A 14,581-nucleotide genomic window follows, 5' to 3' on the forward strand; every position below is an offset into this window, starting at 1 on the left:
TGCACAAAGTTAAAATACAAAATCCAAGAAGGATTTTTCTCTTTGAACTGAAGACCAGATTTAGTTAAGGAGTCATATGCAAGCATGATGTAAAAATACTGAATCCATCCATGCTTTCTGTATGCAATACATTGGCTGTTCGTTATGCTTTCCACAGTTTTCAGGGGTTCCTGGATGTAGTGAACCCTGGAATCTGGAGAGGATAGCCTCTCAGTGTTGTAAGGAGGTAGAGAAAACCATTAACATCAATCGTTTCCATCTACAAAGTCTATCTAAAAAATGATGCCTGAGTCAGCCTGTGCCTAATTTCATCCTAGTAAATAGTTTCTTATTTGAGGAAAAGGCAGAGAATTAACTGTTGTTTAGAAACATTGCATTAAAATACTAAAAGTTTCACAGAAAAATAATCAATTGCTTAATTTGCTTATTTAGCAAAAATAGTTTTTTGCTTAATTTATCCAGTTAAGTTATGGCTTTATTAAAAAAGCAAATATTTCGCTCACAGTTTAAAATGGCAAAAGAGCTTTCTACTCATATAATTGAAGGATTTGAATCTCCTTTGGAAAGAAGGAGGTGGGGAAAAAAAAACAAACAACCCAATGAAACACTAAGAAGCTTGCAAGTTGTGGGCAACATTTCCATGATGCTGTTTCCTTAAGCGAGTTGGAATGTGGCTGAAATACCTGTTTTTGAAAAAGGGAAGAAAAATGCACCAGGTTACGAGATTATTCCTCTTTCTGATTAAGCCCCTTGACTGTGTATCCAGGTAAGTTTTCCACTGTTGTATGTGTTTTTTCTGGCTGCACCATCTGTCTTAGCCTTAGTAGCAGGATATTCTTTGGAGCTGTATCTTTTAATGCGTTCGTCTTTTAAATGCGTTCTTGCAACCAGCGGTAGATTTCTCTGAAACGGCTTTCGTTTGCACTGTGACTGCCAGCAATTTACATCTTTTCCTCAACCTTTCTCCTCAGGTGCAGAAACCTGACGTTTCCTGAGAGCCTTCCCCAGGTCAGCATCGTGTTCATATTCGTTAACGAGGCGCTCTCGGTGATCCTGCGCTCCATCCACTCAGCCATCGACCGCACTCCTGCTCACCTGCTCAAGGAGATCATCCTCGTTGATGATAACAGCAACAATGGTAAGAGGTTTTGGTTCTTCCCCCTCCGTGCCCTGAGGCTGGATCATACAAGAGAAGCTTCGAGTTCTAAGTCTTGCTCATCCTTTCGGCCTTGCAAATGTTGTTGGTGTGCTTTCGCCCTTCTTCATCCCACACTCCTGCTGGGCTGTCTTGAACTCTGCACAAGTGGGGCATGTTTGAAAGTGCGTACAAAAGATGGAATGTTTGAGGTGTCTGGTAGCAGAATTCTGAATGTAACAATAGATTAGACCTAGCAAGTTTTGCTCTTAGTGCTTCAGAGTGTTTTCAAGCCTGTATGGTTTCTGTGCTTCTCCCTTTTCCACTGTATGATTCCACAGGGGTACTCTCTGTTTTATATAAAATGTCTTTCTGTGTTTCTTAGACTTCTCCTTTAGATTTCCAGTTCTCCTCTCCTCATTAGCACCACTTACCTTGCTGCTTCGCTGCTGTCTGCGCTCAGATGTTGCCCTCCATGATCAGAAGGATTGCACTGCCCATCTCTGATGGTTCAGTGCTTCCCAGGGTGTTTGTCAGTGAGGCCATGCTGGGCACTATTTACAAGTCTTATTTTCTAGCAACTTTAGCAGTGCCATTTTAATACGTACAGAATGCTGAACTTAAAAATTCTGCTGTAATGGGGGCATTAATTCTGAACAGCTAAAATACAAGGAGAATCTGAATTTATCCTGTTGAAGGAAAATCTGAACAAAGGGCTTCTATTATTCTTGCAATCGTGACTGCTGTTACCTGGCTATATCCCTGTAGCTAAATCCTGTGACTTGCTGCTGGTGTGTCTCAAATTTTTACAGAGAAGAAGCTTATTGGGAAGCAATTAAGTTCCCCACCCCAGGCTATGCACGTCATCACATCCTCTTCTGCTGATTATAAACGAAGGAAAAACTGCAATCCTGACTCTTTAAAGTACAAAACTCAACAACTTGGTGTAGGCCTATGCCTTAAGTTTTGTCCTCTCCCTTATGCAACACCTGGCAATTTGGTAGGAAAGAGCACAATGTTGAAACACAGCTTTGGTGGACTTGGCTGCAATTGTGTGAATCCACTCCTGGACCTTTCAAATGGGAACTCAAAGAATCTGAGTAGCTGCCGGTGCTGCAGGGCCTGAGGTCTCTGGACATTGATAAGCTGGCCACAAAGCAGACATCAAAAGAGGGAAATAGTCTGGTGGAAAATAAGTGGTTTCTAGAGTTTGAGTCTGATACAGTGTAGTTTACAGGCAGTTATTGCAGTGGGCACATTGCAGAGCAATGCCAGAAATATCAGTGCCTCTGAGAGCCTGTCATCACTGCCATGAGCTCTTTGCACTGCACTCTGCAGACTTGTCAGTATTATTCTTTTTCATTATTTCATACCTGAAATAGATCAGAAATCACAGGAACTACTTTATCTTACAGGAAAACCTGTCCAGCCACATTTTTTGTTAGGACCGGTATTGGTACGGTACTCTGTAATATTTTTATGATTTGCTGTGCCTTTTATTCAGGCTTGCCTTTGTTACCCTTCAGTGCTTTAAATCCTTGGGTTCCTGGCCCCAAGCAGGGAGACAGAAATTGAGAGGAAGGTAACCTTTGGTTTGGCTGCCTTGGCTTGGTGTTACATGTCATTTTATACAAAATCACACTGTGCAGAGCTATAGTTAGTCTCACAGAAAAATTCAACCCTCTACAGGATTTTATGCTACTCCCCTAACCCTTTCTCTGGCATCTCTTTCCCTCAGTAGTAAATTAGATTTCTACAGTCCTCTTTATCCCATAATGTATGCTGAAGATCTGGTAACAGGCATATATTTGGAGCAGATGGATCTTTGGAGTGGGAGCGATCGTAAAGATGATTTATGGGCTTTCCTACTATTAGTTTAAATCTTGAAATATTTATTTTAAAACTTACTTTTCCTTTTACAATATTCTATTTTCAATTTCTCCTCCCTTCTAGCGTTGCTGAGATGAATCCTTTATATTTAGTGTCATTCTGTGTTTTTGTTAGTAGCTCTTTAGCCTGCAAATGTTGCTGCTTGTAAGATAAGTGGGTTACTCCGGGTTTCCCTGTAATGTTACCTGAGGGGGCAAACACTTGGTTTGTGCTTGCAGTGGGCTCCAGCTCTGCTTCTCACAGGGATCTGTCGGAATCCTAATTACAAGTGGTATTTTTACTCTCAGGCTTTTGCCAGGGATGGCAGCTTGTCTTAACTTGATGCAAGATTTCTTTCTGTGGTGCCACAGCCATGGGCTTCACAGGCAGGAAAAATCACACTGCAGGAAATGACTAGAAAGAAAAAGTGAGACCAGAGATCTGGCAGAGTCCAAATGGGCATGTTTTAATGAATCCCAGATTTCTGTAGACCTGTATTTTGGAAAAGAGCAAGGCAAGAACTAGATTTTTTTTTTTTTTTTTTTTTTTTTAAATTCCAGAAGGCTGATTTCAGAAACCATAAATTCAAGTAAAGGGCCGAAGCCTGTACATTTATCTTGAACAAAATGTGCCAGGGTATTTTATTTCATGTACTTCAATGTATGTCTAGCAAATTATCTATGACTTTCCCTAAACCTCAGTGCAGTTTTTCAAATTCCCAAATTATCTATGACTTTCCCTAAACCTCAGTGCAGTTTTTCAAATTCCCAGTTATGTTTCGGGAGACCCCAATTACTCTCTTTGTGAACTTTCCTTTTTTTAAAATAAATGTTTGGAGTTAGAAAACTGTGAAAACGCCCTTTTGACACGTGTGTGCCATTTAAAAGCAGAAAAAATAGATTTTGCAGATCCTAAAATTTTGATCCTTTATTTAATAAAGCCACTTGCACGCCTTAACGTTTGTATTTCACCATACCATCTTTTCTGGTGGAATTCTGATGAAGATTGCTCTGAATTGTTCCAGATATGCTCATAGGTACATTAGTAGTAGAATTTAATTTAATTGAAGGATAAAGGCACATTTCAGTGACTATCTGCGTACTATATCATGAGAACAAAAGTTTTATTAAAGCAAGCCAAGTATCAGTGTTGTTTATTTGTGTCTCATTTGGGTGTTAGTCACATTGGTGACTAAGCAACTGCACAGATTTTAGATGTTTTACTCTATTTTTTAAGTGTCAGGTCAGACTCTTTCCTGTTCTTCTTGCTTTGCAGAGATAATGTACATATAAGTCTGCAATTTGGCAATATGTTTATTTATTTATTTTTTCCTTCAGAAGCGGCAGAATTCTATTTTTATTTTCAGAGAAGAGGCTTAAAAAAATTTAAGTGACCACACTCTGGGCTGCTGGTGGTTAATTAGACCTCAGAAACATATTTAGGAGCATTGCCTGAGCTGGAGACTGCTGGCATTGTGGTTTATTTGCCCCTGGTTTGTGGCATCCTGCCCTTTGGGAACAGGGCGATGACCTTCTGTGCCACTGGAGCCCTGGCTTGGCTTTTGAGTCTTTTTGCTGGCATTGAGCACCACTGCATTACAAAGTACCTCTTGAAGGTTTTTTCAGATGATTTGAAATCTCTCTAAAAAAGCTCCTTGTGAGCCGTGATGAGTTCAGTGTCATGGGGAGGCAGTGGGCATTAGCGTGTCCAGAGCATGCCTTGCCAAATTGAATGCTGTAAGAGTAATTACCATCCTCTAGGAAATTTTTACTTCACATTACATTTAATAAAACTGCAGTAGAGGCTCAGATTTTGCAAGGTTCCTTCCTTTTCCTTGAAGCATTACTAATGGATGAAATATTCCTGCATGTTCAGTGTAATGATTCTCATTTTGTCCTGAGATTTCCGTGAATGCAGCTATTGAACTGCAGTGATAAATGCTGGGAATCACAGGATGTGAATTAGCAAAGACTGGTGAAAAGTGGGTCAGGTGCAATCATATCACCTGTGAGAGGATGTCCTCAAAACAGTGGCTGAAAAGAAACTTTTCAAAAAGCATCCAGAGCTTTTCATTAAAAGAGTATGTTTCTGTGGCAATTCTTAGGAGATACTTGGGAATAGAAGATTGTCTGATTTTTTTCTTTTCTTTACAAAAGCAGTGATGAATAAACCTCAAGACTACTGTTCAAATGCATGCTAGATTTCATAGCACAGCACAGTTTGAAGATGGCTTACTTGTAGATCACACAACTACGAAAAACCAATTGATAGGAAGCTCCAAGGGAAAACCTTTTGTCTTGCATTCTTTCTGTTTGGATTCTTGTTCTTCCCTTACCTGAATGTCAGGAAAGTTCCAAGACAAACAGAAACATCTGAAAGCAAGGAAACAGGCCAACTTTATCCAAACCTGCATTCATTTTTGGGCTGTGGTTTATGCACCGGGAAGGCTTTACTTTGTCTGCCTAGATGGATTCTCTGCGTTAGTTAAAGGTCTCGATGCTGAAATCATTCTTACAGGCTTTACACAAGCAGGCTCTTAGAAGGGATTGACATGACAGGGATTGATATGAAAAGAGGGCAGTGCTGGTTAGGAATCAGGTGCTAAAAAGCAAATATTTATGTACAGAGCAGGAAATTTGTTCCCATTGTGGATTTGAGAACAGTGTTGGCTGCTGTTACAAACTCTGCATTTTACTTTAGTAACATTTAGCGCTGCAACTTGAATTAATGAAGGCAATTCTTCGAGCATATGTCTGCTGCTACGTGTTGTGTGCCTCTGCTGGGACTGCAGTGAGGTGTGCCAGCTACTGTGGAAGCATCTGAAAAGACAGAAGAAGGAAATAACTGGAGGCAAACCCTCGTCCTCGGGCCATCTGTTCCCAGCCGCCACCAGAAGTTAGAGCATAATGTTCTTCTTATTCAGGGCGGTGAGAGACTGTCCTGGCCATGCAGTGCAGAGCTCTGGTGGAAAAAAGAAATGAACTACTAATGTAAATAGACTGTGAGATTTTTATGAGGACACTAAGTCCTGAAGATGATGTCCTCGACTGGCTGTAGACCGTTGTCTCCTCTCATTTGTCAGTCCTTGTGAATGAATTTGATTCCTGCTTTAAAGGGGAGAGGTTGGCGAGTAGGATGTCAAAATGAAGTGAGAAACAGAGCAGAGAAGAGAAGCACACTGCTGATGAATAAGGCCCTTTGTCCCAATTATTCTTCCCCCTAGTTTTTGTTCTTGTCTGTTTGTTTGTTTTTGTTTTGTTGTTGTTTCTTTGTTTGTGGTTTTTGTTTGTTTGTCTTTTGTTTATCACTCTTCACACCTTTTTCTCCTTCTGTGTTCATTCCTTCTTCTTTTCATCCGGGGGTGGTCCAGTTCCTTTATTGTCTCAGTCCACTTGCCTTGGCCTCACCCCCATTCCCTACAGCTCATTCTTCTTTGTGAGGTTGTGTCCTTCAGCTGGGATCTCCATTTTGCATGTTCTCAAATTCCAGGGTAGCTGTGCCTCTTATCATCACCTCCATCCCACTGTTTGCTGCACTTTCTCACAAACTGCATTCCTCCATCTCCCCCATCTCACCGTTCAGCTTGCCCTTGCTTTTAGCTGCAGTAATTAAACTCCTGCCTGAATCATCCCTTCCTGCCTTCCTCCTCCCCCAGTAACAGTCTCTTTCTTCCTTTTTCTGGGCGTATTTTTTATCACTCCCTGCTTTCTTCCTTTTCCTCTCCGTTGCCTCCTTTGCCCACATGTTTTTTCATTCTCTTGCTTTCGTTTAAGAATAATTATGAAGTATCCTTTTCATTCAGCTTCCCTAACTCCCCCGTGCCTGAACTCCGCAGTCCAACAAGGACCCACATTCCATCCCACGAGGGGGCAGGGGTAGCATCCCTTGCTGGAGGCAAGGCTCTGGTTTTTGTGGCCTCGTCGTTATAGTTGTGTGAAAGCTGTTCCATAACCAGCATGGAGTTTGATACTGGGAACCATCACAGTCTCCTTTCTTTGTAACTCCAGCGCAAGGTCCTTAGCCTTCCTTTTCTGGGCGGTGAGGAGAGTTCCAGTGCTGTGGGACCATTTGCCTCTGTGGAAGCTCTGTGTGCTCCGAAGGTGTTGGCAGTGACAAAGTGGCCTTTCAGCAGAGCAGTTACTTTCATCATCTGCAATACACCATAGTTCAGTCTGTTGGTATGGCTGGAAAAGCAACATCTCAGTGTGTGTGCCAGCTGATAGCAGAACCTCTGTCCACATCAGGGGGCAGCTGTGCAGGGCAGAGCTTTTATTGCAGTCTCCTGACATCAGACTTTACGACTCAAGCATTCAGATGATGCTATGAATTGAATCTTCCCTAGCCAGCAGTGCCCAGAAGTTAATGTATGGCCATCTTATCTTTTATTCCATCCGTCAGGTAATTTAGCTCGTTCAGTCCTGAGCCACTTGCAGTGTTGCAATCTGATAAACACCTTTTCCTGCGTCAGATTCAGCTCACCAAGTCTAGGAGGACTGGCCTTGCTTCATGGTGGCTCTGTTTTACCTTGAATCCCACCGTGCCAGTTCATCTGTGCTCCTGTTCCACACCCTGAGTGACGAGTGGTGCAATGCACAGTCAGGGTGCTCTTACCCTTCCTCCCCACGCCTGTCCTGCCACCCTCCTGTGACACAGCCCTAAGTGTGAGCACACTAATATGTGCCTGGCCACAGCAAAGCCTGAAATGGAAGAATAAATTACAGTTCCAGTTTCTAGGTGACAATAATTAGCTGCACGCTGGCCCTTTGGGGTATTCTGGAAGAATGGTTTGGGTCAGCTTACAAAAAACAGCATCACCTGTGTCAGGTGTGATTCAGAAGCCAAATGTGACCACACTTAAAGGCTGCAGTCACATTCACTGAGAGCAGGCTTGGTTTAAGCTCTTCTGGTAGCAATGAGGAATTCACCCTGTGTGCTTTGGAGGTGCTCTGGGCTGCTGCTATCCTGACTCATAACTACTGCCTTGGTGCACTTCTCAGTACTATCACTGTGATTTTAGCATCAAAATTAATGTCTAGAGGGCTCTGAGAAATGGCTTGACTGAAAAACCTTTTTCTTTCCCCATTTTTTCCCCCTCTCACGTTTGTCAGATTATTTTGACTTCAAAAATTTTTGAATGGTTTCTGTTGATAATGTTCTCAAGCACATGCCACTAAATTCAAGTAGCAGCCACTGGTATAGATTTGGCGCAGTGACAAACATTCATGTAGAGCTCATGAGAGAGTGCCAATATCTGTTGATGTCAGTAAGATACTGTGCTTTGATCAGATTATTTCCTTTTGACGTCTTTTCCCATGAAGTCTTCGGCAGAAATTGTATTTGAAATATTCTAGCAATGTAAGCTCTTGTGAGCCTGAATGACTTCTTAAAGGATTTCTTTCTCTTTCCTTATCAAAAGAATGGCACTTATAATTGAAAGAGTTTGACAGGGTGTGGGAAAATACTCTGTAGCGTCAGACAAAGGAGTTAAAGGATTTTCCCCTACAGAAAGTTAAGAAATGAAAATTGTCTTTTAAATGAACTTCATTAAAATGTACCTTTTCTTCTCAACCCAAGCATACTTTTCTTAAAAAGAAAAATGAATAAAAAGATAACTTTCATAAAACCAATACTGAGTTCTTAACTTTAAGTAGTGGTAAAACTTCCTGCCAGAGCTGATAATTTCGAACACTTTAATTTCTTTGTGATAGAACCTCAGAATTCTCGATGTGCTGAAGGGTCCAAGACGCGATAAGAGATTTGCCGGAGGGAGTATTTGGGAGTGTCCAAGTGTATCCCTAAATGATAAAAATCAGTTAGCAAAATAGATGAATAAATTACAGATTAATCTTTGGTCACCACACAAAGGCACATTTATAGGCATTGCCAGATATTTTAAAGGTATTGTGGAACCTACTGTAAATCTAAAGTCCAAGTACAGAACATTTTAACAAAGGATATATGAATTCGAAAAATCCAAATCAGTTCGTGTTGGCTTCTCTTTTGGCCTGGTTTTCTGTCGATAGGCTTGGCATTGAGTTCTTTGGAAACGTTTTCAAAGTATTTTCAGTGGCCATATTTTAAATTACTCGACTTCACTCGTTCAGTGCTGGTGATTTCTGGGGATGTTACTCAAATGGTGTTCCTTCCTTTCACCCTGGAAAAGCAACCTATTTAAGGTAGTGTGCTTCAACTACCAGCCTGGGAAAACTTTGGGGGGGCTCAGTTTAAAACTTTATGGAAAATGTGGTGAAGGTGACTAAAAGCTAACATTTTCATTTATGATGATGCAATTAGCAAGGGAAAAATGAGGGCTTAGGGATTAGGCTGTGAGAGAGTGAGAATTCCCGCTTGTTTTTCCTCACCTGGTGTGTTTGGAAAAAAGCAGTTTTGTTTTCCTTGGGCCTCCATGACCAGAGCTGTTGTGAACACCACTTAGTGTTGTGGAACTCTGTTGTGGGAGTCTCTGGGGGTACGTGAGCCCGTATGGATGGAGATGCAGGATATATGCCGGAAAGATAAATACTCTTCACGTTCTTTTTGATTTTCACAAGTGTCTAGGAGTCTGTTAGGTTTTGGGTAAGCTCTGCAGCCAGTTTCCTACAGGACTGGGCAAGTCTTGCTCCCCTGGCAGTCTGAAGGTGGCAGCTTCTGACTGGGGACCTGCATGGAGCTGAACTCTCCTGCCACATCCCTGTGGCATTTTGCAGTGGAGTTTGTGAATAAACTGCTGATTTTATTTTTATTTCTTTCATATTAGTTTCCTTTCAAGCATAATCTGAGAGCAATGGTAGATGTTTTTTGGTACCAACTCAAAGGACGATTTGCCTTTCATTAAATTTAAAGGGGTTTGCCTGCACTGCAGTGTGAACTTTCCACTGGGTAATTCAGAATCATGATGAATGCTAAATAATATGGCAGCATGAATCATTGTTGTTTTCGTTTGGCAGCAGGGAAAACCTTGATGGAATTGCTAAGTGCTTTCAGTTCTCTCCAGATAGCTCAGTGTCGGCGGCTGCATTGTTCCTTTGCTCCTCACTGACACACTCCTTTGGCCCAGTGCCTGTATAATCATTGTTTAATGTTTCAAAAGCTGCCACCTTCTATTTGAAGCAATCTTTTCAAGCAGTGCGAATACCAGCAGATTTGCATACAGTAGAAATAGAAATAATTGGAAAAATAAAGTAAAAAATAAAATAAGTAGTGAGATGTCAACAGCATTAATGTTTAATGAAGGTGAAAAAAAAATTCTGCATAGCTAATCAAATTATGGTGAAATTTAAGGAAGCCTAAAGATATTCCTGTGGCTAAATAGGTGGTCTGTCAGTCTTACAGGGTATGAAATAATTGTTCCTCCTGACCTATTGCTCCTAATCTCAAGCTTTGCTCACGTACACCAAGTGGAAAGAGAACAACAAGGTCTTCTAAAATGAGAAACAAGTTACAACTCATTTGCCAGCAAATAAACAAGTTGACAACCTCTCTGCCAGCAAATAAACAATGATTTCTGTTTTTTATTACCATGAATGACTGCAGTGTCAGTACTTGAAAAATGTATTTACATTCCCGTGTCCAATAAGCGACTGTGATTCCCTGCCTTGTAGTGTTATTATTACTGTGTGGGCAACAAGTCTGAAACATCTCCCCATGGTCTGCTTCTTATATGGAACGTCTAGGATTACATTTCAGTGATATTTGTGCCCTTGAAACTTCTTTGTCGGTAGTTCATAGGCTTTGACAACCAGTTTGGAACGTGCGAGCGAAACTGGGTAGCTCTGGTTTTGTGTTTTCTCTCCTCAGGTATCTCTGTTTCCAAAGAAATTTCTTTTTTTCCTCTTTACCAATTTCCCCCCCAAACACAAATAGATAAAACGCAAGGAATACCGAGGCAAAAGTTGTGTGACTGTGTGCGCGGTCAGTATTCTCACAGGCAAAGACGAAATGTATTCCACAATTAGCTTCCATTTTTATTAATGCTATTTGTGCTGCACGGTGTTCTGTGAAAGGGCAGGAACTGAGTGAAGCTGTGCCATGACAACCTCTGGAACGCCTTGTGTGCAAGAGGGAGACCTGCGGGGCTCTGAAGGTTCCTGTTCTTCTAGGAATAAATGTTACGGCGTCTGAGCTTGGAGCCTTAGTCCAATGTGAGAAAAGAGACTTCAGGAAAGCTTTTTCACCAGAAAAATTCAGCTATAGCATAGCCAAGGAAAAAAAAAAAAAAGGCAGTTTGGTTAAAAGAAAGGGAGACTTTTTTTGACTGAGAAACAAAGACTTTGTGCAGAATTCCCTTCTCCTGGGGAGGCCAAAGATTGACTAAGGACAAGGGAAACAGTCAGGGTCATTTTGCCTTTTTTTTTTTTTTTTTTTTTAGTCTAGATCTGCACACTGCTAAAGCCATCTGAGGTAAGCAGTGTCTGACTTTGGAAATTTTCATTTAGTCTGTCTCCTTGCTTCAGCAATTATGTCTCCCAGAGGCGAAGAACATCACAAAATAATGAAGTTACAGGAAACCTCAGCGGCTTGTTAAAAGGAACATCATCGCATGTGGACAAAGAATGGTCCCATAGATCATAGGAAGAGAAATTTCAGATGAAATAAGAGAATTTGTACTTTAATTTTACCCTACAAGCCTGAAAATACCAGTTGTTACACAGTGATACAGAAGTACTTTACAGGTTGCCTGATCCTCAGTTGACCCTGAGCAGTATTTTATGTAACTCCAACTAAATTTTCACTGATGTACTCTTCTCCTAAAATCTGAGTAAGTGCCTCTATAACTGTATGCCCCAGTAGGAGCTTTGGGAAGAGTTTGGTGGCAGGGAATGTTGGTAGTTCATATCCTTGAGAACACACTGAGCATGGGAACTGCTCGGTGTTCCTCTCTCAGATGGAAATTCAGCAGCCTGGAATACTCCGCAAAGCCTCAGACATCATGTGGGCAGGAGCACTTCTGCAGGAGACGGATCAGTAAATCCAGTTTAAAGCAGTCAAAATTACTGTTTTGCTGCATGCTGTAGAATGGGATTTTCTGTTGGTTTTGCAGATGTGCAGTCATAGTACCTGAGGTGAGAATGGTACAATAATTTTAGTGTTCAAGCTTCCATCACAGACAGCTCTTGGTGCTGGTGTGCTGCCTTTCTCAAAATGATGCTGAGATTAAACTAAGCATGATATACTAAATCTTAAGAAGATGAGATACATAAAAGCTCTCAGTTGAAAATTATTTTTAAAAACAAAAGGGAAGAAAGGGGGTTACTCAGCTAGTTGAAAAGTTTTAGGGTAAGTTTTACTTTTATTTTTTTCTATAGCTTGTTTTATCCTTATGTCAGTACTCCATCTTTACCAAATGTCTAAAGCTTGTAGGTTTTGTTCCTAATTTGTGGACCAATCTTGAAAGGCGCTGACTCCTAGGATTTAATTTTTCATTAGTAGGCTGTGTTCTACAGTGTTCTTTCCTGTGACATGGAAAAATATTATCCATAAAGTTGTATGATTAGTCGGGAGAGGGTCACCACCAAATGAAGGCAACCCAGTCCTTCAGTGGTATTAGATCAGCTCACATAGCCCATCCCCTCAAATTAGAAGTGGTTCACCACTGAGAGAGAGTGTTGTCTTCCCAAATGGTTGTAAGTGGATCCTCTCTGATCCTGCCAGCTCCCACCAGAAGTTTGAGCTCCTTGGAGCACCCATCTGAGAGCCAGCGGAGTCTTCCAGGAAGAGGATTGCAAAACTCAGCCTGAGTCACTCTCAGAGATCTGTAATTCATACTCAGCACAGGTTAGCCATGACCAATATTTGTGCTTTTTTTACTGGTCTTTCAATCACACACACAAATTAGGAAGTCAGGGGTCTTTTAAAATATCTAAGAAGGAAAACCTTAGAGGAGGTGAATTAATGAAACGGTCTGTTAAACTAACCGTCATTTTATGGCCCTGAACTTAAAACACTGAGAGAAATTACTTAGAAGCAGTAAAATGGAAAAAAGAAAGAAAAAAGGGAGGGTGGGGGTGTCTAATCAGCTTTCCTTATACTGGAAAGTACCCTAGAAAAATATGCCTGTTGCTTCAGAGTATATCAAACTGAGTTTAATCAACCATGCATAATAACTCAGTCAACTTCAGGTCAGCAAGAAAGAAAGTAGAGGCTTTTTTTTATTTTATTTTTTTTTTGTAAAACCATAAAAGAAGATGCATGTTGAATAGTTTGCTTGACTTCCTGGGTTTGGATTATCAAAGTTATAAAAGTAACATGAAAAACAGCAGTGGGTGATTTACCTCGCTCAGGATCTTACGCATCAAGACTGGGCTCTGATGTATGACAAAACATATTTCAAAAATTGCATGAATTTTTCTGGTGTTGCACAGTGTTGTGTGGTTTAGAGTTCACGTGGAGTATTTTCCGGAAGATGCTGAACTCTCTGGATGGACTCCACTGCTCCACTGCTACTCTGGCTGTCTTTCCCCATCCTAAGAGAGCAGCAGTGCGGTGATGGATTTAATAAAGAAAGATAATCACTTAGCTTAGACCAGATGCAACCTGAGTTAGGAAATCTGTGTGCTGGAGATGGATTTTATTTCAATTAAGTTTCCACACTCAGAAACTTTTAATCGCAGCAGGTTCCTCTGGTTATCAGATCCAGGCTTGCTGCGGGCTTGACTTCCCCTACCTGTCCATCTCCAGTTGGACTAAGGGGATTTCTGATTCTGGTCATTTTTAAATGTTCCTATCAGTGTGAAACTGCATTTCTGTCTGTGCCATACATACCCATTACAGGAGGAATTCCTGTGATTTATATAACTGGCTGTGGCAGGGGAAAAGTGTTTTCTCTGCCTTTGTACTGTATTTTTAAAATGTGATGCCACTTGCAGTTACCTGTGTAATCAGTTACTCGTTCAGTGGTTTCCTGACTGTGAAAGACCTATAAAAGCACCAGGAAATAAAAAATAAATATGTTTCTGCTTTTTAATGGGTCCATTTAGAAATGGAAGGTCATTCTCTGTGACTTTTGGATAATTTGATTAAAGATACTCTTGAAATTGAGGAGTAAACTGCCTGCATTATCCTATTTGCAGCAGAACCCGTGTTGACTAAGCTTCAGCCCAGGGGCTCAGCAGCATCCCAAAAGGGGCTTGACTAGTGACAGCTGAAAAATACACAAATTACAGAGAATAAACAGCCAGTTTTGAAGGGAGCAGTGAACAGATCTTTGGCCTGTCACTGTAGGCACTGTCCAGTAATTCTGAGAGAACCTGCATGGTAGGGTGAGGAACCACCAATGCCCCCTCTGGCATCCTTCTGGAAAAAATTAGATTTCTCTGTCAATATTCTGCAAGACATAACTTTAACACAATTCTAATTCCAACAGTTTCATCTCCCCCAGGAGACAAAACTTTGTTCCCGTGAGTGAAGTGCTCAGAAGTGCCTGCAGAACAGGACCAGGAGTGCTAGGGCTGCATCTGCTTGGAATGGGTGAGCCTTCCCAGGACAGGCAGGAGTGACAGCAGGTTGGTGGTGTGGCCCTGCAGGATGTTTCTGCCTCTCTCTGTAGGAAATAAATGCCTCTCCAATATGTGCCCAAGT

The 14,581-nt window shown here is 41.3% G+C and overlaps 1 protein-coding gene across 4 annotated transcripts in view; it reads left to right on the plus strand.

Annotated features, from left to right (window-relative positions):
• The window catches only part of GALNT18 (polypeptide N-acetylgalactosaminyltransferase 18), a 236,587-nt gene that overhangs the window by 129,714 nt on the left and 92,292 nt on the right, over nucleotides 1–14,581 (plus strand). For all 4 annotated transcript variants that reach the window (XM_066187213.1, XM_066187212.1, XM_066187215.1 and 1 more), the window contains exon 4: nucleotides 972–1,138. In XM_066187213.1, coding sequence (XP_066043310.1) covers nucleotides 972–1,138 — 167 coding nt within the window. The remainder of the gene's footprint in view (nucleotides 1–971; nucleotides 1,139–14,581) is intronic.

This window comes from Chamaea fasciata, unplaced genomic scaffold (assembly GCF_029207755.1).
Source record: "Chamaea fasciata isolate MVZ Bird 193981 ecotype frontalis unplaced genomic scaffold, bChaFas1.0.hap1 SCAF_7, whole genome shotgun sequence".
In the NCBI taxonomy this organism is placed as follows: Eukaryota; Metazoa; Chordata; class Aves; order Passeriformes; family Sylviidae; genus Chamaea; species Chamaea fasciata.